This window comes from Fusarium flagelliforme (assembly GCF_020744385.1).
Source record: "Fusarium flagelliforme strain FIESC 12 MPI-CAGE-AA-0113 chromosome Unknown B0J16scaffold_8, whole genome shotgun sequence".
NCBI lineage: Eukaryota > Fungi > Ascomycota > Sordariomycetes > Hypocreales > Nectriaceae > Fusarium > Fusarium flagelliforme.
The window spans coordinates 2,417,790-2,442,749 of record NW_025763510.1 but is presented as its reverse complement, the minus strand read 5'-3'; the positions used below and the strand labels follow the sequence as shown (position 1 = coordinate 2,442,749).

General features: G+C 46.4%; 8 protein-coding genes across 8 annotated transcripts; 4 read left to right on the top strand and 4 right to left on the bottom strand.

Moving 5' to 3' along the window:
- Positions 1-298: 298 nt before the first annotated feature.
- On the top strand, positions 299-2,072 carry B0J16DRAFT_325401 (uncharacterized protein; the record flags this gene model as incomplete). The annotated part of the gene is made up of 8 exons (XM_046125883.1): positions 299-808; positions 957-978; positions 1,258-1,295; positions 1,349-1,375; positions 1,561-1,667; positions 1,743-1,810; positions 1,897-1,957; positions 2,009-2,072. 8 exons carry the CDS (start codon positions 299-301, stop codon positions 2,070-2,072), a joined length of 897 nt encoding a protein of 298 aa, XP_045978261.1.
- A 529-nt stretch (positions 2,073-2,601) lies between these two features.
- Positions 2,602-4,262, top strand: B0J16DRAFT_365471 (uncharacterized protein; the record flags this gene model as incomplete). Its single annotated transcript, XM_046130010.1, has 3 exons — positions 2,602-3,024; positions 3,093-3,271; positions 3,305-4,262. 3 exons carry the CDS (start codon positions 2,602-2,604, stop codon positions 3,966-3,968), a joined length of 1,266 nt encoding a protein of 421 aa, XP_045978260.1. The 3' UTR covers positions 3,969-4,262.
- Positions 4,263-4,880: 618 nt separating this feature from the next.
- B0J16DRAFT_351098 (cytochrome P450) lies at positions 4,881-7,018 on the top strand. Its single transcript, XM_046129137.1, has 5 exons — positions 4,881-5,112; positions 5,180-5,477; positions 5,525-5,641; positions 5,691-6,073; positions 6,126-7,018. Exons 1-5 carry the CDS (start codon positions 4,984-4,986, stop codon positions 6,708-6,710), a joined length of 1,512 nt encoding a protein of 503 aa, XP_045978259.1. The 5' UTR covers positions 4,881-4,983; the 3' UTR covers positions 6,711-7,018.
- Positions 7,019-7,968: 950 nt separating this feature from the next.
- B0J16DRAFT_325398 (uncharacterized protein) lies at positions 7,969-8,528 on the bottom strand (the record flags this gene model as incomplete). Its single annotated transcript, XM_046125882.1, has 3 exons — positions 7,969-8,147; positions 8,196-8,331; positions 8,379-8,528. 3 exons carry the CDS (start codon positions 8,526-8,528, stop codon positions 7,969-7,971), a joined length of 465 nt encoding a protein of 154 aa, XP_045978258.1.
- Positions 8,529-10,746: 2,218 nt separating this feature from the next.
- Positions 10,747-11,616, bottom strand: B0J16DRAFT_325397 (uncharacterized protein; the record flags this gene model as incomplete). Its single annotated transcript, XM_046125881.1, has 1 exon — positions 10,747-11,616. One exon carries the CDS (start codon positions 11,614-11,616, stop codon positions 10,747-10,749), a length of 870 nt encoding a protein of 289 aa, XP_045978257.1.
- Positions 11,617-18,917: 7,301 nt separating this feature from the next.
- Positions 18,918-20,606, top strand: B0J16DRAFT_365468 (uncharacterized protein). Its single transcript, XM_046130009.1, has one exon. It carries the CDS (start codon positions 19,021-19,023, stop codon positions 20,431-20,433), a length of 1,413 nt encoding a protein of 470 aa, XP_045978256.1. The 5' UTR covers positions 18,918-19,020; the 3' UTR covers positions 20,434-20,606.
- A 169-nt stretch (positions 20,607-20,775) lies between these two features.
- On the bottom strand, positions 20,776-22,096 carry B0J16DRAFT_351094 (glycosyl hydrolase family 61-domain-containing protein). Its single transcript, XM_046129136.1, has one exon. It carries the CDS (start codon positions 21,942-21,944, stop codon positions 20,919-20,921), a length of 1,026 nt encoding a protein of 341 aa, XP_045978255.1. The 5' UTR covers positions 21,945-22,096; the 3' UTR covers positions 20,776-20,918.
- A 919-nt stretch (positions 22,097-23,015) lies between these two features.
- Positions 23,016-24,719, bottom strand: B0J16DRAFT_406297 (uncharacterized protein; the record flags this gene model as incomplete). The annotated part of the gene is made up of 6 exons (XM_046132954.1): positions 23,016-23,110; positions 23,161-23,421; positions 23,488-23,672; positions 23,727-23,865; positions 24,015-24,337; positions 24,385-24,719. The coding sequence occupies 6 exons, from the start codon at positions 24,717-24,719 to the stop codon at positions 23,016-23,018; spliced, it is 1,338 nt and encodes a 445-aa protein (XP_045978254.1).
- Positions 24,720-24,960: the final 241 nt, after the last annotated feature.

The following is a 24,960-nucleotide window of genomic DNA, read 5'->3' as shown; positions in this document are numbered from 1 at the left end:
CGTCTTGTGGCAGTGCTGCGATGTGATCCAATGGGCGACAGGTAGACAAAGTGTACAAATGCGTTGGCGTGGCTGTAAAATTTATGTTTCAGCCAGCCATGGTTCAGTGGCTTTTAGGGAAAGTGTAATGCGAAAATGCAGCACTGTACCAGTTTTTATCTCAGGCAGATTATCGCAGGCCTCTTATGCTAAACTCAATTTTATAGATATAATTAGAAACCAGAGCCTTAAAGTTAGAACTGCCCTAGTCCTACAGTTTAAAACTAATTATTTTATAATTAAATTCATATACCTTCGCATGTCCTGCGAAGACCTTTTCACCAAGTACAGCAAGGTGGCTGCCAATTGGGCCCTTCAGTACTTTGATGTCGAGCAGTTCGATACTGCTAGGTCGAGTGAGTTGTCAGCGGACTTCCTTCCGATTGAAGGAATCTCCCCTGCTCGTCGCAAGGAATACGATCAATCATTTCAGACACCAGGTCCCTCAAATGGAGCGGTCACCTGGTCATTTCCGAATGTCAGATCATTCGGTTCTGACCCCAGGAGTCAGCGCCCCTCTGCCACGAGGCATTCTTCCGACAACGCAGCCGCCACCGCCTCTTCGCCCTCCGCCTCTCGCTCTACTGGACGCTCCAACAGCTACAGCCTCCGTCTGGGTCAACCATCGCGTTCAGCCCGCCGTCATGAGATACGCTTTGTGGTTGTGTATCGCTTCGCTTTCCCCTCCCCCGATGAGGATGCCGTTACCTCCCTCGGTGGGACTCTGACTCCCTCCGCTGAGATGCCTTGTGCTTCAATTCCCTTGATGGTAACAGGCCTACATATCCACCAGAACGCCTAGTGCATTGCTCTTCCCTTGTTAAGAAGCTTGCTTCCCACTTGGGTTGAAGAACCTGGAGTATTTGCCCATCTCGAACCTGGTTATTTAGAGTCAGAGGATGACTCTATTGTTCTAGCTGGCCCGTCTTAGTAGACCTGGTCTGTTTAGCCATTTCCCGGAGAAATAGTTGCCGTATCTCCTACTTGACGTGGGAAAATGCCATTGTGTTGAATCTTATCGTGTTGAAAGCTACGGCGTTAATTGCAAGCTTTTTCCCTTCCTCCCCAAAAACTTCCCTAAGTCTTCCCTGTTCGAAAGATCCCACCCAGTATGAGCGATTGCATTCTGACCAGTGCAGCCAGACCTTTAACTTTGCAGGGTACGAACCTACCCTCGCCCCATGTTCAAGTCCTTCCCCACTAACTTTCGTTGCCCAGATTTTCAACACGACGAACTCAAATTCGACAGGTTTTTCGTAAGTCTGGTCCTTTTCTCGTTTGCCGGACCCATTACTAACCAGCCAGACAGATCAACGCCACCTCCGCCGAACGTCCCGTGCGTCATCTGTGAGCCATTTTGTGTGTTATCCGCTCCTCCTTGTAAGTAGACACAACTTCTATCACTTAAAACACGCTAATTGGAAATAGGGCCTTCAACTTCGCAACATCGTCTTCGCCGGCCTTGGCTTCATCTGAGGCCTTATCTATCACTTTGGTGGCCTTTCTTCTGACTTCATAGAGGTTCTTGGGGGCCTTCTTCTCGTCTCGCAGCAAGGCTCTGAAGGCCGCCCGGTCGTTCAGTTGATGGATGTCGACGTACATAGCCTCGCAGCCAAGAAGGGCAAGCGGTAAATGATAACTTTCTCTCTAATTAGACGTTGACTAATTTTCCTTCTCTAGCGATGACCTAATTGTGTTTCAAGATCGATTCGCTGTTGGGGCTATCATCTTCGAGGAATCGATAACCTAGGGACTCCTCGAAATACGTTGGGTGTGTGGTAGTGATGTTGGTGATTCTGGGGCGGTAAGCGATCTTGTTCCATAACGATGGCTGATCTGCCACTAACTTCAATTTAGTTGTTGTAGATAGCCTCCTTGGCACTGTCGTGCCTAAGGGCGACTGTTGCTTTGAAGAATGGTATGTATCAATCTTACTACGAACAACTAGCTATAGCTAATACCTCGGCAGCCATCTTGTGCGGTCGTATGGTTTTGTTGATGTTGTTGATGATAAGGAAGTGTTTGACAACTAACCTTTTGTAGGAAGAACCTGAGCTACGCCCCTCTGCTTTACTGGTTTCTTCCTTTACTAACCTCTGTTCGAGAGTTTTTATGGTAATCATCATAATACTAACTTTATGAGTCACGATACATACCTTTAGACCGGACCTTCATTAGCATTTAGGTTCAAAATCTGTGATTATCCTTGTGTTGTTTATGTCTGTATATTTCAGGGCCTGCGCTTGGAAAAAATTCAAAATAGTTAATTACAATGCTCTTTGATGTAGAAACTTGATGCTTCGTTCGCCTGTGACGTTGTATGGCTTGGTGTTGGCTTTAACCTTGTTTGCAGTGGCTCTCGCGATGTCGCTGTATGAGTCACAGTGACTGCAGGTGAATAGTCTATAAAAAGGCACCACCGCCAGATTTCAATCACATCTTCCACCATCTTCAACATCATCAATCGCTTCATCATGGTACCATCTGATATCCCCAGGGCAAGCCTCCTAGGGCTACCCTCGGAGCTTCGCAACCAAATTTATCAAGACTACTTCACGGTCGATGGGTGGCTATGTTTACGATGGCGATACGGATAAACTTGTTCAGCCTGGCGGAAATCCCATCGACATATCACTCCGATCGACTTGTCGCTCAATTGCTTTGGAGACACAAGACTTTCCATTCAGCCCCAACACCATTACATTCTCTACTGTTTACAGGGAGGATTGGCAGAAACAGGCCGTGTACTTGAACAACGTTGTCATGTATTCTCATCAGTTGCAACTGGCCGTTTTGACTCACTTACGATACCAGATAACCCCCGACATGTACCATCACTCCAATGCGGATCTGGGTAACCACATGTCTGCAGTCAAGGCTTATATTTATGACGATATTTCTCGTGAGGCCAGAAACCCGTCGACACGCTATTGCTTCGACAAGATGTCGAGGCGCACTCGGTGGGATGGAATCAGCGCAACAAAAGTATGTCGTAGCAACTCTCACTTGCAGCATCGGACTATATCCCACGTTCTACGAGCTCTCGTAGAAAGGTTCCCTCAGACTTCGCAGCTGCTGTTGATCATGCTCAACCGGGTTGGTCTGCGTCGCATTCGGCTCTTGACTTCTTCGATCTTACTTTCCTTCCATGGGCCATTCCTTCTCTGGTTGAAGCGACAGCACTGGCTGAAGAATGGAAATTGGTAGAAGAAGTAGACCTTCTGTCTGACTGGTGCACGAAGGATTTCATCGACACTGCCTAGAGGGGTCCAATATTCCGATATCGACGACAACACATTTTTTCTGCCTCATCAGTAGCCATACGATTTCTCAACCAGGTTACAAAGCGCCAGCGCCTCTGCATACGACATCTCATCATCAATGAAAGTCGGTTGTCGAGGTCATTCCCGGAACGTCACCCAATTGGATTGATCCCTTTCTGTAGGGGGAACCCGAAACTATATATCGACCACCGCATCAACTTATGGCGTAATTTCATCATGAGAACGCATGGCCTTGAAGCTCGTCAAGTAGCCTTTTGCGCCGAGCACGTGTTCCCAGACGAGATGTTGGGGGAGGGCGAGGTTACGGCGCCGTATCAAGTATCCATGCGCTCGGTGTTAAATGGATTTGTCGGGTGGATGGTGAACACGATGGAGATTCTTGATGAATGGATGCCTTTGGCATCCTATACTCTGACTTTGGACGGAGATCCAGATCTCAACCACTCGACCGGAATGTTCACCTCCCTCCTGAAGCATACGATTGCAAGATTAACCACAAACTCTGGCATGGTGACCCGGGGCATATTCACAGCTCCTGGCCGCCCTGACTACCCTTTCATGACACGGCAATCCATGACAGAGATCCCTCCTGTTGCCAAACGGAGTTCTGTGCTGCAATGCAACTTCACTCTTGATCAACCTTGAGACTACAAGAAAATCATTCAAGAAAAGAATATCGGACCAGGGTCGCATCAGCCATACGCTTGTTTCCCACCCTTCACTTGTTTCGACATCCGTACGCCATCGTTGCATGTTCTAGACATCAGTCTCGAGTATTTTGACAAAGAGAAATGGATGGATTGCACGGATGAGACGATGAACAAATATGGGGATCAGAGATATATTGACCTTTAGTACCAATGTTCTGCCACGTTGCTTTTGTTATATTCCAAGAATTAAAATTGTTGAATCAGCTAGCAGATAAACTGGAATGACTACAGACTTTACTACATCATTCTTCTCTCCCCCTCTTTTGTGGACTTTATTGTATGATTGGATTGTAGCAATCAATGCACACTGCACAGTGATGTCTCTGTGGGTACCTTTCATGGTTAGGTGCCCACCCACGGGAACCACTAACTGCATCAGTCCCAGTGCACACAGAGTCCTGTGACTCTGCACCACCACCCCTGTTAACTGCGCTGAAGAGCCTACTAACTGCATTGAATTGAATTGAAGAAAGAAGTAACAAGAAGGCAATTTTTAGCTGTAAATTGAAGCCTGCTGTAGATTAAAGCTGAAGTTGAGAGTTATAGAAGGCGTAGCCTCTGTGGCTGCTATTGTAGCTGTTATCTTAGCTGCCCCCGTAAGCGCTGCAGCTGATAGGCTATGGCGCATGTTTTTGATGGGTTACAGCGCACTTAGCAGGGGGGGTGGTGCAAGGTTACGGCGGGCAGAACCGGTGCAGGCAGTGGTTCCCCCCGCCTGCCCGCTGTATCTGAGTAAGCGGCGACCTGAGAAGCACGCGCCCGAGCCAAATGAGCCAGACGAGCAGCATTTGCCAATGATGCAGAATATAAACAATGGTGATAGTAATGAATTAAGATTCAGGAAAAGATTCCTTTGAAGACAAACTTCTCACATTTATTGCGACATTCCTGGCACCAAATCCTTTTGTTGCTCTTCTGCTCGTCCCGCGCACCTCTAAAACTCCAGGGCAATGGACCCCACTTATTCGACACTCCACTGGGTCATAGCACTGAGTCTTGCTGGCCTTATCTCCTACCCCTTCATCACCAATGCCCTCCGCCCGCACTCTTCGCGACTGCGACATCTCCCAGGACCAGAGGTAAGATGCTCGGATCATCAAGCTTCGTCCCCTCCTCGAACTGACACGCTCCCTTCCATCTTCACAGGACCATCAGCTTTTCGTCGGTCATGCTTTGCGCATCCTTCGCGGCGCGGGGCCCAACGACTTGTACCTCCAATGGATGCGACGCTGGCCTGACGCGCCTTTCGTCAGGTGTCTCTCCTGGCTGAACCAGGAGGTTCTGCTCGTGAATAGCCTCGAAGCTTGTCGGGAGGTGCTGCAGACGAATGCATACCTGTTCGCCAAACCGGGCTTTTTCCATACTTTGGTGGGGGAGTTTCTGGGTGTCGGGCTGTTGTTCAGTGTTGGAGATCAGCACAAGAGATTGAGGCGGATCATTACGGGTGAGTGTGGAAGAGTCTTGATGCGCGTGCTGTGTTGACGTGGATAGGACCGTTGTCGCGACCGAGTATACGGAAGCTATTTCCGACGTTTATGACCTACTCCGACAAGCTCAATCGCGAGATCGAGGCGTCTTTGGGACGGACTGATGATGGAATCATCGAGAGTATGCTATCAGTCACATTACCATTGCGCGCTTGTCTAACATCAACTAGTCGAAGACCTCATAACCCGCGTCACGCTCGACATTATCGGTGTCTCCCTCCTTGGCAAAGAACTTCGCGACTTTCGCTCCCGATCCTCCCCGCTATCCTTCGAACGATGCTACAACGACATTCTTGCACAGCCTCTTGCTGGGCAAATTATAAGCTTCATCAATCCATTCATCCCGCTGCGGTGGCTGCCTGTGTCTGCCAATCTGAACTTCATCCGCGCCAAATCTGCGCTCAAGACCATGATGGCGGAGCTGATTGAGCAACGCACTGCTGAGGTGGAGGCTGCAAGCGGGGATAAGCTCTCGGACGACTTGTTGACGAGAATGATTGAGGCGAGCGCTGGGGAAAGGCAGAGGCTGTCGAAGGACGAGTTGATCGACATCGTAAGTGGTTTCCTACCTTACCCCCATCCAGTCGTGCTAATTTGTGGGCTAGACCATGCAGGTTATTGCTGCCGGGCACGATACGACCGCCAGCGCTCTAATCTGGACATCATACGCACTTGGCAAGAACCCCGCGTTGCAGGATCGCTTGCGAAAAGAGATACAATCGCTAGATACGAACGACATATCCGCCAAAGCGATAGACGAACTTCCCTTTCTCGAGAACGTCATCCGCGAATCCCTACGCCTTTATTCCCCGATCCTGATCATACCCTGGGAAGCTCAGACGGACATTACCATCGCGGGAGTCAACATTCCCCAAGGCACGACGGTACAAATAGTACCAGCCATGATCCAGCTCAATCCTCAGATCTGGGGCGATGACGTCGAGATATTCAGGCCAGAACGATGGGAGGGTGCTGCTCTGAGTCCATATGCCATGGAAATATTCTCGAATGGGCCGCGGATGTGTCCTGGCAAGGCGCTGGCGATGTTGAATATGAAGGTTTTGCTGCTGGGGCTGGTCAGGGATTTTGAGATGGAGGTTTTGGGGGATGCTGAGATGAGGAATCCAAGTTTGACATTGAAGGCGAAGAAGCCGATCCTGTTCAAGGTTCGGAGGGTTGGTGGGCCATGAATTGCGCGATGGATAATCCGTGATGGCATGGCCTGCGAACCGTCTTGGTGAAGCAGTGGACGACCCTTTGGAAGATATGATGGAATAGAGAGGATAAGATAAGATGTAATCAAGATAAGATAAGATACGGTAAGTAAGATGGCCGTGCAATTTCCGACGAGACTTAGCAGACAGCCTACCCTACACCATAGCCTCACATTCTGTGTCTTGTAACCAGATTGTCAGTATTGCAGACATGTCGACAGGTCATCCTGACAGGTTCTAATTTATTGTATTATCTGAACTCAAGTACCGTGCCCCAATGTATGGCCTAAATTAAGAATCAGCATACCTTGAGTCCTCAGTGGTACATATACTCACCCCGAACTACCAGCCATGATCTGCGGAATCCCAGTTGAATGGACAAACTCACCCCCCGCAACGGCGGTATTCGGCTGGTCCTGCCGGAACAGCCCGCAAATCTAGTGGAACAGGGCTGAACGGTCTTTGATGATGAATTAAGCAGACGGTTTTGCTGCACAGAATACCTGCCTGTGGTGTGCGCGCTGACACACCAAAGCGCTGGACACCTGAGCCCACGCAACAAGGATTGGCAACCCTAGATCGACAGGGTCTTTCTGGACAACAATTTCTCGGAGTTTTAATGCGGCTAAGGCCCTTGACGCCACGAGATTTAGCCAGGAACCAATTCCCTACGGCCCACCTCCGATGCACCATCTCAGAACCCCATATTAACTTCAAGATCATCTTCGCTAAATCATCGTCAAAGGTCGGGAATCCTGACTTGACAGCAACGACGGGTAGACATCCGGCATTCCCCTTCTCAATTCCTCCGCACAAGAAGCGCTAGCTCGCTCGGTCGCTTTCCGTGAGAGATGAGCCGGATCCTCAACTGTCAGCTCGACGCCACTCTGGGTGGTATATCTAAGGGTGAAGGACCCATCGTCAAGACTACGAATAAGATCGACAGCGACCTCGGTGCATTCATTTCCAGGTACAACAGAAACACGGTACGAGTTTCAGAGAGATTCTAACTGGCCGAAGAGCTCATCACATATTATCAACCAAGAACTTGGCGATTGCAATTCAGTGCCATGCAGACAGCGGTAGCCGTATTCAAGGCCAAAGCAGGCATAAAGTATGTTCTCGAAAGCTTTCCAATTTTTGAAAAATGAGCGAATAAGTTTAACATCTAGGCCTATCAAAAAAACAACTAGTCCACCCAGCTTGCAGACGGTATCGCGCAGGGTCAATCGCGCTATTCTCGGATATCGTCGATCGTCTTGGAAGTCTGGCAGTACAGCCTCTTGTGACCATCAAAAATACCAATTGGGCCAACATTGCAGCGATACTCATGCTCGTCCGTCTGAGTGTAACATTTGCCAATCTTTTTGCCATTCTTATCGACAAGATTGTTGCTGGGACGCTTGTAGAACGCTAGTACCGAGTCAGTCACCAGCTTCAAGTTGACGTGGCAAAACTTACTCCAGTGCGCGTTCTTGTTGAAGTGCATCTCCAGCTCATCGATGGCACCATCGGCACCACACTTGCCCTTACAGCGAACACCAATCTTATTTCCGCTGACGTCGTCGCTATCACCCCAGGTCTTTGCGTTCTTGGCCTATTCATGCGTCAGTACCCATCTCCGCTTGCGATAGAAGTACTCACCTCGTTGCAAGTTGGTTCTTTGGCGTAGGGAACCCAGCGTCCGAAAGAACCTCCGACCCCGCCGCCTGTCGACCAGTAGACATCGAAGTTTGTCGTAGCGGTAGGCACAAGAACTGCCAAAGAGAGAAGGGCGGCCAAGGAAGTCTTCATTGTGACGAGTCACGCAAGACGAAGGTGCTGCAATATAGGTATAAGCGTGGTTGCTGGAGAGGCTCAATTGATTCGATGGAATGCTTTGCTGTGTCTGGAATTACACAAAATGAAGAGGTAGGTCCCGACCTTTTATAGCCATCTCTATCCCAGTCCTCGCCAGCAACCTCACCAGTTTGTAGTACTCCGGGATCGATTGGGATCGAACACGAGGTGAATTCAAGGTCGGAAAAGACCTACAGATATCCTTCAATCGTCTCTGAGCGATCAGTTACTCCTTTTGTCGCTGAGGACCCCATCTGGCTGAGGCTCTGCCGTCCCTTGGCGTTGTCATGAGCTGACTCGTCCGAGGCGCAGTAAGGCTATCACAATCCTAGCATTCTATACGGATTAGCTCCAGGAGAATAATTAACGTTAAGCAGATCATACCATCCACATTGGGTCATATGGTGCGGTAAATCCTGGAGCAGATGCAATGGATCCCCACAATGTAAGCTGATGACCGACTTTGCATATCGAGGCTCAGCCGTCACTGCGTGATGCTAGGACATCATGCCAAGTACAATGCCATCAAGTGTCATCTTATTGGAAATAAAGCTTTGATATATGTAGAAGATTTATGCAAGCGCGGGCTAACCAACAGAATCATCAGACGTGGACGATGCTGTACTGAATATGCTTTGTTAACTAGACTAGTTCACCGCCACCCCGTACACCCCTAGACCCCGCACACCTTTACATAAAAAGACTATATTTTAATTAATAAATAAAAATAGCTTAAAGCTATATAATATATATACCTAATATATCTTTTTATATAATAAAAGTTATATTTTAATATAAAAATATTTTAAATTTTACTATTTTACTATATAGTATTAAATTAAGATTTTAATATATAAGATTATAATACTTAAAATACTTTTAAATAATTTATATAAAAATATTAAAAAATAGTTTAAATTAAAAAAAAAGCTTTATTATTTTATTTAAGCTTTATAGTTTATAAATATATTATAAAGTTTTAAATATAAAGTATATATAAGTATAATAATATTAATTAAAAGTATAATATATATATTTATAATTAAATTATACTTTTACTTTAATATAAATAGATTATTATATAGTATATATAGTATATAATATATTTTAAATTAAAGTATAAGATATAACTTTTAAATAAACTATATTAACTTTATATAGCTTTTTTTTTTATTTAAATAATAATATTTAAAAATATAAGGTAAATTTTACTTTTTATTATTAATTTAAAAAGAAAAGAAAAATATATTAATATAAATAAAATATAATATAATTCTTTTAAACTTTATAGTATATTATTTTATAAGAAAATTTAAGTTATATATATTATATAAGCTTATATAGAATATAAGCTTAATTTAAATATATAAAAAGTCTTTTTTATAATTTAAATAGTAATTAATTTATTTATAAAAAAGAAAAAATATAAATATTATATTATAAGTATTAATACTTATAATTAAAGCAAAAGTAAAAATCTATTAAAATTATATAAAGTTATAACTTAAAATAATATTAAAAATATATATTATTAATTTAAAAACTTATAAATACTTAAATATTATAGCTTTTAAAATATATTTATAATACTTAAGTTAGCTTTTAATTAAAATATATAAAAAAAAATATTATATAATTTTAATTAATATAATAAAGTACTTATAGTTATATATAAAGAAAATCTATAATATATTAAAATTTCTTAACTTTAAAATTTTATATTAAGTTTATTAAAAATATTTATAATATATTTTAAGCTTTATAAGAAAATATAAAGTATAAAGTATATATTAATAAGTTTTTTTATTATATAGCTATTTTCTTTAGTATTTAAAGTAAATAATAAAGATATTGCTTTAAGGTGGGAAAAGGTGTGCGGGGTCTAGGGGTGTACGGGGTGGTGGTGAACTAGTCTAGCTGTTTCTCTAAGGTGCTCTTCTACCTCGATCGCATCCCCGCGTCCCTCACATGGCCTGCCGTTCAAGAAACATTACGTATTTATCACTTAGTTGACGTGAACGTCGTAACCCTCCGTATTGCGACCGGTAGATAGACAACAAATATTCATTAAAAACCTCTCAGTGTCTTCCCGACCAGACGGTAATACCCTCCGAACATTAGTCGACTTCAAAGCGTCGATGAAATAATCTTTTCTCGCTTGGTCTTCAATGATTTAGAAGCAAAGAAAGATTCCTGAGACATAATTGAGTGTAGCTATGGGGTGATCAATCTTCATGAGATGCGGCAGTAGGTCCCAGGCTTGTTGGCATGTCCGATGGTATTTGTCGTACATCTCAAGGTCGGCGGCTCCCAAGGTACATGACAAATCGTAAGCCATACGAGAGAATATGATGCGCAAAGACATCCACGCGGCTAATGGTTTGAGGAGTGCCTCGTGCGATGGTGGAGGTGAGTCCAACTTGGGGTGCCAAGGGTAGTTTTCTCCCAAGCTCGATTCCATGTTCATGCCAGTTTCGTAAGTAGAAACGCAAAGACGGTAGCTAGTTTCTGTTTCTGAAAGGAAACGCAAGGCCAACTCATGTGTTTGCTCAGCAAGGTTTTGTCTTTGGTCGGCAGCCGTATAAGGATTGTTGATTGCCTTGATACACTTGACCATCCCAGGCCACTGGGCAGTAATACTATTCAGTTGATCCTGCCAGTGCTTGTGGACATGCTCTGGAACTTTTGAGTCTTTGTACGAGGTCTTCCACCCCAAAACGTCCTGCCACGAATTGATCCATTGGAGGTCTTCGGTGCAATGAGCCGCTGCCCAGTGCCTAAATATGTGCCCGCCGTTAGCTACAGACAACTGGACATGAAGATCGTCCCCATTCTGAGGAGGACCTTTGCTTCGCATCATTTTCGCTATCCCTTTTTGGTGCAGGGTCGGATCTCCGCCGTCGAAGAGTAAGTTACAACGGCCCATGAGCGTGACGGCCGCGCATGTTTCCGTGGACAATTGCGTGGTTGGGTTCTGGAGTATACGTATCAGACTGCGCAAAGCTTTGCCATGCAGGTCGTGGAATATCGGACTCTTTTCCATTGTTTCAGGGCATCGGTAGTTGGTCCAGCAATGGCAGAGTAGGGCCACGGAGCCACGTAACGCTGAGCTAGTCCCTAGTCGCTGCGGAAGAATCTTGAGGAAGCCTGCATTGTGGAGGATGTCGCCGATTGGATCTCTCTCAATTGTGCTGATCAGTCGTATAGTGACTCAATCCGCCACCGTAGTAGGATAATTCCGTGGTCTCGGGAGCAGACCCACAAATCTCTGACGTTCTGCTTCCGTAGAAGAGGCAGCACCCAGGTGTGATCCACGACATCTCGTTACAGACGTGACTGAATGAGATGTACCATGGTCAGTCGAGAGACCTTGACTACTTGCATGAATGAACTTGGTGGTAACTGTCGGCCCTGAGCAAACCATCTTGGCACGTTCGCACGTGGAGCATGTCGGCCAGAGAAGGTCACACTGTTAACATCAGTATATGACCTAAAAGAGAAAGATACGGTGCCAACTTGCCTTTTTCTTGCGCTTTTTGCAGAATAGACAACTTGCAGTCTTTGGTACACCCGGCATCTCGCGTGGCTTGTAAGTGCTAAGACTCTAAGCTGACTATGAATCTTTCTAGATGTATGGACATCTACGAAAAAGGAAGAATGGTATAGCTGTGAGATGGCACTTCTCATGTGGGTGTGAAACTAATGATCAAATAGTAACGTGCGCACATTTATACATTAGCCACCACAGCACTGCCCAGCTTCAGCTACAGCTTCAATCACATATGTGGCTTGAGGATCAACGACAGATGTCTCGAAATTGCAGAAGAATACGGCAGAAGAAAACAAGGTTTGGCCTTTAACATGCAAGGTGGATGTCGATTGGATGATCTTCGCGGCTCATAGCGCAGTATGCAACCTATTCTGGAAATGATGCTCACTGGGTACACATAAGTGGTCTCAATTGAAAGCTATCGGCGGAATTATAAGCGGAAGATGTCGAGCTGAAAATGGCATCATGCCGCGCCTCACTGTTAGGGAGTTGAGCGTGTATACCAAGTGGTGCCTCCCGGATAACTACCAAGATCGGGACAGGAGGATAGGACGGAGACGGTGTTGCTGATAAGTAGTAACGGCTGGTTGAGTGTCCAATCAGTTGGCAACTCTAAATATTGTGAGATTGGATCAAAGAGATCTCTTCCCTTCGATATAAGAAGCTGGGAAGACTATAGTGTTTCTAGGTGAATAACGCGTTTGTAGAAGGAAGGTTTGCCATCCCCATGAACGGAATTGATTGTAGATTTCTCGGAAACAAGAAATGACATACAAGCTGGGATTGTTAGTTTATCTTTTTAAGAACAATCATGCCATTTAGAGTAGCAAACAAACCGAGAGAATGCCCCGCAGTCCTTTGAATTACTCCTGAACTCGTAATAGGTTGGGTAAGTTAACTTGTGTCGTCAGCTAGCGTGGCCTGTTAGGCGGAATGTAACGATCGGCGTATTTCACTGATGAGTGTACTTTTGTACTAACATAGATGTCAGCATTTCCACTGTGAGTATGACAACGATAATGCTGTCAATCTATAGAAGCCTATCACAATATCTGTTGATTAAGGTCAAATATCATTGCTACGCGTTCTCCAAGACTTAGATTCACAACAGGTGATTACAGAGGGTTTAAACTTTCTCCAGGAAGTGAGCTGAGTTCGCTTTCACTTCAACAGGAATCGCTGAGCACAGCCCCGTGTGGCTTGCAGCATAATTCTCCAGTGGCATAATCCTTTGCGGCGTTTGTCTAAGAAGTAAAATCTGACAGCAATGAGAGAAAGGCGCCACATGGGGCTGAACGCCACGCAAGTTCTTTCCTAAACACCTTGAAACTGGCGATGCAGAATCTTGAGGTTCAATGACTAAGCAGGAGCATGCTGAGAAAGCGGATATAGATTAGATAGAAGACACGATTCTGCATTATCTACACTGATACTATTGCTTTCCACCGGACATAGTGTTTCATAGACTTGATCGCTTTCTTGATTCCAATTACTAAGCTTATCTGTGATCTGAAGGTGTCGTTCAATGAATCATGAAACTACTGTCACTCCGATGGTGTAGTGCAAAGCCAGAATATCGGTCTCTATTTAGCGTTTGACAGCGACACATCTGAAGATGCATATATCGGACCCTTCATGCATTATCGCATCCATCAAGCTAGAAACTCCTTAGAATCTTCGACGCAGAACACCCACGTACCATGACACACACCACAATTGTTTTACAGAAAGCCAAATACAACCGCAGAGATCTTCAGGCACGAAAACGCTGCATATGCGAGATTCTATAGCTAAGGTGGCACACTACCGGTGAGGGACGCGCGTCTGAGGCGTGTGGTGATAGCGTCATCTGGGAGTTGATGTCGCAATATTGGAGTTGTAATATTGAGAGACCTGATTGGGTGTATGTTTGGGGTCGGAGGAATGTAGTTGATAATGGGGTTTCACGACATTTCAAAAGATAAGATGTTGATAAGAGAACTGCATATTTGATAGGTATAGAGATAAGATTAGATGCAATGAGTATTGTATAGATCTTTGCAGGGAAATAGTTGACCTGATTGAAATACAAATTGACATAGAGCACACGACTTTTTCATTTTAGGTACTTAAACAGTGGCTGAATCTTACACTGTCTTCAATTACCAGTTGCGCTCTCGGGGACTTGAATCGAGTCAAAAGCAAAGCTCACTGCTGCAAACCATACGTGCATCAAGAGGCAGCCCATTCCAACGTCAGTGCATCGCGGCCCTCATCGTACACCCTCGGTCAGTTTAAACACGACACCATCTTGTCTGTGTCAAGTATGTCAATTGTGGGCTACAAATACTGGACGCAGAGACGTCTCTTGGGAAGATCTCGTAGAGGGAGGGCTTGCATGTCGATGAGGCTACTGCAGAGAACGCCCGACTATTGAGGGTAGATTGGGAGTATGAAATGGATCTTGAATGCAGTTATGATCCAGGATTTCAGTGGAATTACTTGCATGAGAATGCTCACCGGGATGTCTCCTCCAACCACGGTGCATCGCTCTGGAAGCTGCCATTGGGACGCGCTGGGCTCTACAGCTTCACCTGAGATGGATCTACGATCGAATACACTCCTCAACGCAGGTTAGACTAGGCTATATGAGACGAGTGGTATTTTGGAAGCTTCTCTCGTGGAATTCGCGAGACAGAAAGGACGGAGCTTTCGCAAGAGTCCAAGCAATACCCTACACTGATGTGAATTGCTGTCACTATCACTATCAGCCTCTGTGTTACAAGCTGCAAGTCACGCAGGAACGCTCAGTCAGCGGCAATAAGCGCTGCAGTACCCAAGAGTCACCATCCTTTCGAGTTCAGCTCATTCAAAGGGCATCTTCAATTCACAGATAATTATTGAAGAAATCATAGCTACAATGTCTCACCACAACGGTAGTATAAAAAAGGTTTACAGTCTCAAGCCTCTCCCATTAATATCCCTTCCCGCATTCCTACGGAAACCACCTCCCCGTATCCCGGAACCTCTGGAATGCTGTCCCAAGACATCCCCATTCCTCCGCACGTATACGTAGGTTGGTTAAAATAGAGACAAAAGGGAAACACCGTAATCTCACCCGTGGCTGGAGACTTTGGCGCCGTCTGAGACACTAACAGTGTCATGTCAGGAACTTGACATTTTGACAGTTTTAATTGACGGGTAGAAGATGCCGATGGCTGATTTTGCTTCACGAATGAACGTTGGAAAGTGGTTGAGAAGTAAAATGAGATAGCAGGAGGCACATGTGACAGATTGATTTGATGGTGCTGTGACGGTTATGCAGGTACAACAAGATTCAATTTTGACGTTTATGGCTGTCGCAAGGTTTGAAATGCAAACTCAATTGACACCAATTACAGTTCCTAATCCATTGCCATCAATCTTTGATGAAATCACTCATCCTACAAGATATTTCTCAATGTCCTTGGCATACGAGATGATTGCTCTTCACGATTTATTTCTATACAGGGTAACCTCGTATTCCCAAACTCTATTCCCGTAGCTTCATCGTCAAAGCTCTGGGTATCTTGGCGATAACAGAGGGGCATCGCTCGATACCCAGAAATTATCCAGCATCGGATCATCGCAACTGAGGCCCGACCTCATCGGCCCATCGACCAACAATTAAAAAAGAGGCTTGCAGTACCCGATGTGACACAGAGAGTAGACGGTGTGTCCGCGTCTGGTGGCGTTTTTCTTTTTTTCATGCTGTCAGAAACAAGTGTGCAGTTAATGTTAGCTAATGTTTTGACCATGAAAGGCTTTCCTGTCGCTGTGCTTACCTATGCATCGGGGATCGGATGTCGGGCGAATGGTATGACGGCATACTTCGGGGAAAGATGACTGTGAGTAGTCGCGGTCGTCTCCATGGATGTACCTTTTTCCATGGCCGTCTTACCTTCTGGGTGAGACGCTTACTACACGTGGGTCGAGCTTCGATTTCAGGCAAATGTTGAGCTGCAATTAACAGGGAGTGTTGACCTATGAGATTGAGAGTGTATGAAGAGGCGGGTCAATGTGCAGCATGATGATCTGACGAGAAGTAAGTAAGAAAAAGTAACGTTTGTTCAACTCCAAGAGTAGACATGATGTTCAATGCATTCGCGACTTTGCTTTCTTTCTGACTTGCTTCAACCAACGTGCATTACGATTACAGTGAATTACTTTGTCGGCAGTTATCAGCTGATCAGTTATCGCCAAGGATATTGCAGTTGTGGCGATTCGACTACTGTCTGCAGGCGTTAAATAAACTTTGGCAACCAAAATTTCAACTGCTTACAGGGGAAAGAGACAAGTACGATCGCCAAGACGGGCTGACGAGCTTGTCTGACCAATCAGATAGTCACTAGCCCTGGATGATCAGGCCAAGCTCTCAACGGGCCGGGCTGTTATTTCTCGCCTCCCAGAAGCTGGAGCTTCAGTCCCCGCAAATAAACGGCGCAACCTTATACCCCTGTTCAGTTAGGCCTGGTCTGGCTGATCCCCCCTGTTGATTACTGATGAGCTGGTCTTTCTCTCTCCTGATGTCAACTGCAGGTAAGATTGCCAAGACAGGCCCGCAATGCGACACGAACCAGGTTTCTTCCCCGCAGAGAGAAGTTTGTCAATGCGTGCAGAGGGCGTCACGATTATGAAATAATATTATCGACATGATTATCTTGGCATGGGTGTACTCTTCCCATCTAGGACATTTAATGCGAGAAGCCAACAAAATATCACCGTCATATAACATGCACCTAAGAAAAAAAGAAACACTAATGAACGTTATTTATACGTGAGACTGTAACTGTAAATGGGTTAAGTCTAAAAGTAAACTTCCAACGAGTAATCCATGTAGACGAGAACCAATTAAAAGAGTCAATTGAGAATCATGTCTAACACTTCATCGTGTCTTTCAGGTACTAAAAACAGAAAAATGACACTAAAAGAAAGGACACTAGGAAATCAAGCTTGTCCGTGCCGTGTCTTGTCTTTCTTTCTCTCCCCGCGATCGAGAAATACTAGCGACCCCCTCTTTCAAGACTTGGCTTTTAATAAGAGGCCGGGGTCCCCTGTCATGTCTCAGAACCTGAACTTTCCAAGCTTTCCGGATCATCGGCGGGGTTTAACCCGGTAGATGATCATGATTTTTGTTTCTACTGTTCAGCTCGCAGGGTTCATTCAGCCCTCGGACCCTCGCTGAAGTTACTGATTCTGCACATTCAGTAACACAAGTCAAAGCAAACAATGCTGTGCTGTACATTAATTGCAGCTCGTTTACTCGGCCTGCATCGGTTCTCGGTGGCTCGGGACGGTCGGTCGACACGTTGAATGTGGCTGCATGAGAGTCTTCTCTTACTGGTTCCAGCCCCTTTCCGACCACCGTACAGTAAGACAAGACCATGTTCTGGGGCTATGCTATATTTACACCAAATAACTGGGTCATCGAATCAAAGCTGTGCTATGTTTCACCCCGTACTGTAACTTTTGCGTTGGCGCCAATCATTATTCTTCTCGTATGACGCCTCCATGAATGAATGAATGAATGGCTAAATTGCCCATTTCTTCTTTCCTCGTATTTTTCATTTTCCCTTATACTTGGCGATAATGCAGATGTGATTGCTTGTACCTCCGTGCGTCTACGGTAATTGCGGTACCTGAAATAGTATCTGGAGGACATATTAATGCAGTTTCTTTGTTTGCCAACTGGGGCTGAAGATCAGCCGTGAATAATTCTTCAGCTAAGGTACGGGAAGGGCACGGCTCAAGAATTAAGAACCAGGATTATGCTTGTCTCGCTGAACCCCCTGGTAAACCTCCACTTGTAGACATCCCCTGGTAAGTCTTGGTCAGACGAAAGATTGTTGGCCTGCATTAGCCAGCCTTACGGACCTCGTCTAAAGAGCTTGACTTGATTTGAGTCCTAAACAGTACCCATCTTGAGCCTCTACTACCAAGGCTAACAACGGTGACCATTGACAATCCATCATCACCATCCAAGTCAGAAGTTGGAGCCTGGTGTTGAGAAGCAACATGTTATGCAAGATTACCTACCCCTCCTACACAAACCTCGTATTCCCAAAATCGGTGTGATGGGGTCTCCAATGCAGGAGCCTTGTGCGTCACAGCTGTCACTTTTTCTTTTTGCTTCCAGCCATTCAGCTAGCAGGGCTCCCAGCCGTCGAATCACGGAGAAATATACATGTCACTGGAAGCCTTGTATTCCCCCAAAACTGTCGTGTTCATAATTAGAAAATGTCACCATTCTATTCTAAGTAATCCCCTTTTTCGGTCTCGTCGGAATGCCTTGAATCTTAATGGACTTCATCACGACGTCTTAGTCTTACTGGATAAGCATAACGTTGGGCTAAACATCCTTGTTGATGTTGTGGTTCCAACCACCACTTCCAAACCCATGTTCATCTCTTCCCTGCTCCTTGGGCGTGGTATATGCAACCTTGTTGAAAGTACTCGACAGCTGGCAGAGACAGCCCCAGTTGAGGCTGGGATTGGCATGCATGTCACAGAGAGAAAGAAAAATCAGTCTAACAACAATTTAGCTTTGGAACTATTGAGCTTGGGATCATCATGGTTCCCAAACGAGCATGAGCTGACTTCCTATCTGGATGTTGGCAAGGTTGGGTTGATCTCGTCCACCATCAGACTTACGCTCAGACATGGGTATGGCATGGCAAGGCACACTACCAAGATCTCGTGTTCCTACCGCTTCACGACATCTACTTAAACCTCACGATATCCTCCCCAAATCCAGATCTTTCTCTTCATCCCCATCACTCTCACTGGTCTCTCACTCAAGAGTTACCTTCTCTCCATTCGCTCTTCATCTTTCGTTTCTATCATCACTTTCGTTGCTGAAAGGCACAAAGCTAGCCTATCATGCAGATCAAGAACGTCCTGGTCAGCCTCTTCGCCTTGACCGTCTCGGTCAAGGCCATCCCTGATGTCGACGCCGACTTCTCCCTCGAGGCTCGTGATGACTCTACTCTCGATGCCCGGGATGAGTCTGAGCTCTTCGAGCGCGGCGACTACAAGCCTGTTCCTCACTGCGAGGACAACGAGTGGTACAACTCGCACTCCAAGAAGTGCGAGTGCAAGGACGGCTACAAGGAGGAATACGGCAAGTGTGTTCCCAAGAAGCCTCACTGCAAGTACAACGAAGTCTACTCCTGGAAGGACAAGAAGTGTGTCTGCAAGGACGGCTACGAGTACAAGTACGGCAAGTGTGAAAAGAAGAAGCCCACTTGCAAGGACAACCAGGTCTACAACTGGCACTCCAAGAAGTGCGAGTGTAAGGAGGGCTTCAAGGAGGAGTACGGCAAGTGTATTCCCAAGTGCAAGTGGGGCCAGAACTACGACCACAAGCTTGGCAAGTGTGTTTGCCCCAAGGGTACCTCTGAGAAGTACGGCAAGTGTGTGAAGGACTGCGCTTACGGTCAATACTACAACGACCACACCCACAAGTGCGAATGCAACAAGGGCACCGAGTGGAAGTACGGAAAGTGTGTTCCCAAGTGTTCTCACGGCCAGTACTACGACCACAAGGCCGGCAAGTGTGTCTGCCCCAAGGGCGAGAAGTTTGAATACGGCAAGTGTATCAAGGATTGCCCCAAGGGTCAAGTCTACAACAAGTGGGCCGACAAGTGCGAATGCGCCAAGGGTACTGAGTGGAAGTACGGAAAGTGTATCCCCAAGTGCCCTCACGGTCAGTACTTCGACAAGCACGCCGACAAGTGCGTCTGCCCCAAGGGCGAGAAGTTTGAGTACGGAAAGTGTATCAAGGATTGCCCCAAGGGACAGTTCTACAACAAGTGGTCCCACAAGTGCGAATGCAACAAGGGAACTGAGTGGAAGTACGGCAAGTGTATTCCCAAGTGCAGCCACCCTCAGTACTACGACCACAAGGAGGGCAAGTGTGTCTGCCCCAAGGGAACCAAGTTCGAGTACGGAAAGTGCATTCCCGTCTGCAAGGAGGGCAAGGTTTTCGACAAGCACGCTCACAAGTGCGTCTGCCCCAAGGGCACTTCTGAGGTCTACGGCAAGTGTGTCAAGGACTGCCCCAAGGGCCAGTACTACGACCGCTGGAGCAAGCAGTGCAAGTGCCCCAAGGACTTGAGCTGGAACGGTCACAAGTGCGCCTACGACTGTGGCAAGGACGCTGAGTACAAGTACGGTGGATGTGTTTGCAAGAAGCACGACCAAGTCTTCAACAAGCACGCCAAGAAGTGTGAGTGCAAGAAGGGTTACTACTACAGCCACAAGAAGGGCGTTTGCAAGAAGGCCGACTACTAGAAGGTGAATGTTGAGAGGTTTGAGGTGGATCGTGTAAGCCTGGGTGTGGCTAATGAATCATGAGACGGGCTTGGACATAAGCATACTTTTGCTGTGGTGGAACACTTTTCTTCTACACTCCTTATATACTTTACTTCTTTAGTTGATAATTTCTAAATGGACATTTGCGGACTCAACTTTATTCTCATCAATAACTTGTGACAATTCTCGCATGACTCATACTGTATCTTCACATAAGATAGTGATATTTAGTGCTGCCGTCTTTCCTGGTACTGCTGCACTTATTGTAATCTTGTTGAACATCTAATGGTAATCACTTAGGGAAACTTTCAAGTTGTATGTCCACTCGTTGAATTGGTACGGTGACTAAATCTATTTGTACAAAGAACAAATACGTGGAGTACAGTTGACTATCCATCCTTCCAACCACGCAGAATTTCAAGAATTAATCTTGACTTCAAATATCCATCCTCTCAAATTAACACTTAGTTCTTGAGAGCACGCTTAGCCTTGAGAGCCTTCTTAGCAGCGCGCTTGGCCTTGCAAGACTTGGAAGGAGTCTTGGTAGCGACAGGGGCAGCGGCAGCAGAGGTGGTGACAGCAGCGGCAGTGGGGGTAGCAGCAGGAGCAGAAGTAGCAGGGGCCTCAGTAGCAGCGGGAGCCTCAGAAGCGGGAGCATCGCTGGCAACGGGAGCAGCAGAGCCAGAGTCAGAGCCAGACTTCTTGTCACCAGTGCAGTCACCGTCGGAAGCCTGACCAGCGAAGTTGGGGGTGTGGTCAGTGCAGGCGTTGGGCCAGGTCTTGGGACCAGGAGCATCGTACTTGGTAACGGGAGGGTAGTAGATGCTGAGGAGAAGGCTGGGGTCGGTGGCCTTGAAAGCACCAGGGAGCTTGACCATGGGAGAAGGCTTGCCGGCACCGGTACCGTCGACAGTGATCTGAGCACAGCCAATGTAGAACTGAGCACCGTTCTTCTCACCAGCACCATGAAGACCAACGTGCTCGGCGCGCATGAGGTAAGTACCCTTGGGAGTGTCCTTGGGCAGAGTGAAGGTGAAGTTTGTGAGACCGCCAGACTGACCGTTCATGTAGTTGGCCCACTCGACACCCTCAGCACCAATCTTCTTCCAGGTCATCTCGTAGACCTTGAACCAGTCACCGTCACCGAGGTAGTCGGAAGCCTCAGTGCCATCGGGGGCCTTGGAGAGGTAGACGGAGAGAGGACCAGGGTGGCCCATCTCGCTGGCGACGGTGAAACCGACCTCGTCACCGGGGGAGACCTTCATGGTCTTGGTGGCGGCGCGGATGTCCTTGTCGAGACCGCCTGCGTTGCAGATGATGTCCTTGGAGGTGACATCGGTGATGGGGCTGTTGTTGTTGGTGGTCTTACGGACGTACTGGTAAGGCTCAGTAACCTCGCCGTTGACGATGAGGGCGTCGAAGTTGTAGTGGGCGAAAGCGGTGGGGAGAGCGGCGGCGAGGGCCAGGACGGAGGAGAATGAAGTGCGCATCTTGAATGTTGCTTTGTTGTGTTTTCAAAAAGAAAGTGTATGTAGTGAAAGTATAGTATAGTATTGTATAAACCACCAGGGTTTGTAAGGAATGTAATATCTCGTAGAGAAGAAAAAGAAAGGCAAGCAACTGCTGCAGATGGATGAAAGAATGGGATGAAGAGGAAGGGAAAAGACTTGAAAGAGGGAGAGGAAACGAGCCTTATATCAAGCTTCTAGACGCGGATCCCCTTTCCTTGGTCCCTGTCAGTATGGAACGACATTATTGCTGGAATCTCGCTTCCTCGGGTACCTCGGCGCGAAAGAAGTTGAAGATTGACAGCCGTTTTCTGAAACGGTTCCTTACATAGACGCCGATGGGTCGAAGCGTGTCGTGAACCAATTAGGGGGAGTCTCATGTTTGAAGAACCCTTGTTCGACGTTTGAGACGTCGGAGCGACTAGACAGTTTCGGATTGTCGCGACGATTCAAAACGAAAAGGCAAAACAAAAGGACAAAACGAAACTTGTTCTAAGAAACAAACATTCTTGGCTTACAAGGCTGGACTATATATCACTAGTTAATTGAGAGTTTTCTCTATTATTGTAGAGTTTTTGACTACACAAACTCAATCTACGATTCAGTAAATGAAGAAAACTCAATCAGAGAATGAATTAGCAAGTCCAAGATTTCGGACATTGGATTATTCTGATTGGTGGAAATGAATATTCGCAAGGGTAATTGTTCAAGGGTTAGCGAAGTGTAACAGGTGAGCGGGTCACTTTCATCTAAGCGCTTCTACCACATCCATGTTATCCGCGTATCCAGAAACGAGAAGTCGGAAAAGATCAGACGATATGTCACCGGAATAATTATTAACGAGGACGGGTAATAGATCGGGATTAACAGACAAGAGAGCCAAGCTTCGCAGATGTTACTCTGCCAGGTTAAGCGTGACATTCATGTCTTGGCTTCGGTGATGAAGACTGTACCCATCTCGTCATCTCTTCCAGGTCTTGGTAACTGAGCTGTCAGTTGTCAAGATCAGCTTGGTCAAAATTCCGAATAGAGTCATAGAAGAACTTGGCCAAGTTAAACACCCATAGCAATCCTCTCATTAAAATCATGAACACGAGCGATAGACTTTCTAGTCCCAGGATTCCATCGATAAATATTCTTCGATAACTCTAGAACCCATTAGCACAGACTCTCATCTTACCCTGTAGATTCAACTCACTTTGATAGTGCCGTGCATCCGTATTCCCAGTCATAGCTCCCGGCGCCGGAATAACACACGGACTCTCCTTTCCCCATGTATGTCTGACCGTTCCGGCAAATATATCCCAGACACGGCCGCTAGTTGGTAAAGATTCCGCGGGAGAATATTTCTTCCTGGCTTGGATGTTTAATGTGCCGGCGCTGGATACTTGTCTGTGCGGTTTTTGAGCTAGGCCTTGTGATTTGAGATAAATATCGTAGTCGTCGTCTTCTTCGAAGACTTCAAAGCGGAGATTCTATTTGTTGACGATGTTTTGGACGAGTCCTGTCACGCTGTGATCGCGACTGCCGATTGTATCTTGGGGTGTGAGGCGGTGGCTTACGCCTAGTGTGACGTATTCTGGAAGGGTGTTGATAGTTTCTCCGCCCGCGATGAGGTCGACTGCTTGGGAGGTCTGGAAAAGGTAATGTGTCTCTGGTGACAGACGGACCGAGAACCTAGCTGCGCCGTCAAGACCCCCCAATCGGACCCTCTCAGTAAGTTCAGGGTAGATATGTGGCGAGTATCACGCAAAGCAAGCCAACCTTTGATGAACAGGACTGTCCCAACCAATCCTAGCATCGAACAGATTGTTCTCAATCGTCGTCACAATCTCAGACATGACACCAATAGCACTGTGCGGTGGTGGAGTAAAATTATCACCGCCGGCATGGTAAGATTGAACTAAACATCCAACTATCCCTTCTCATGAACAGCAGGAAGAGCATATAGTGTATCGCCCACCTGTTGCAATCCCGAACCCCCTCATCAAGGATAAGATCAACACCACCCTTGAAACGGTGCTTCGCTATTTCACCCAGCGCCTTTCTCACCTGATATTCCATGGTCAAAGCCAAATGCAAGAATGACGGCGCGACGAGGATCGTAGTCTTGTGCGAGAAGAGCTTCCAGGGCGGACATAAGACCAGTGAGAGCGGATTTATCGTCTGCTGTGCCGCGACCGTAGAGATACCCGTTTCGTTGCTCGTAGTAACCTTTGAAAGGGGAATGGGTCCACTCGTCTAGTGTATCTTCGTCTACGGGGATCACGTCTTGGTGGGCCGTTAGAAAGATAGGCTTTAGGTCTGGATTGGAGCCTTCGACGGTGTATATGTGACCATATTTGTGGACAACTTCAGGAGAGGTATAGTGGTGGCTGACATGTTTAAAGCTCGCACGTCAATAATTGATAGATAGGCTCACATATTGGGGTATGAACTATTGAGAACAACAGCGACTTGGCCCAAGGGCTTCCATCGTTCATCCTTGTCAACATCTCCCATGTCATTGTAGACAACTGTGGGAACTTGAACAATTGATTGGAGACGGCTGATCTTTGGACGGATAGCCTTTTCCCAGGCGAAGATTTCCTGAGCATTTACTATGCCATCGTGGGATGGATGCACCGGACAGGAAAGATCACAGCGGGGATAAGCACCGGGGCGTTTGGGTAGGGTGTTGGATGAAGGACGATGTTTGGCGACATATGCCGAAGCAAACGGCATCACAATGGCGACAATAGAGTAGGTGGCCTTCATGTTTGTTGTGATTCATTCAAAGTCTAAAAGATTTTAACACTATTGTAATAGTCAGCCCGGATCTTTATAACTCAGAGGAGCTTCACTTCAATTCCTGTCGCGGGTGTGTGATACAGCAGAATATCGCACGTAACACTCGCTCCTCTTCGCGAAGTTATTATCGTGATCGCCATGGTGTATCAACGCTTGTCAAACGAGAAAAGCCCGGGGATAGCGCATATACGACTCTGTCTCAAAATAC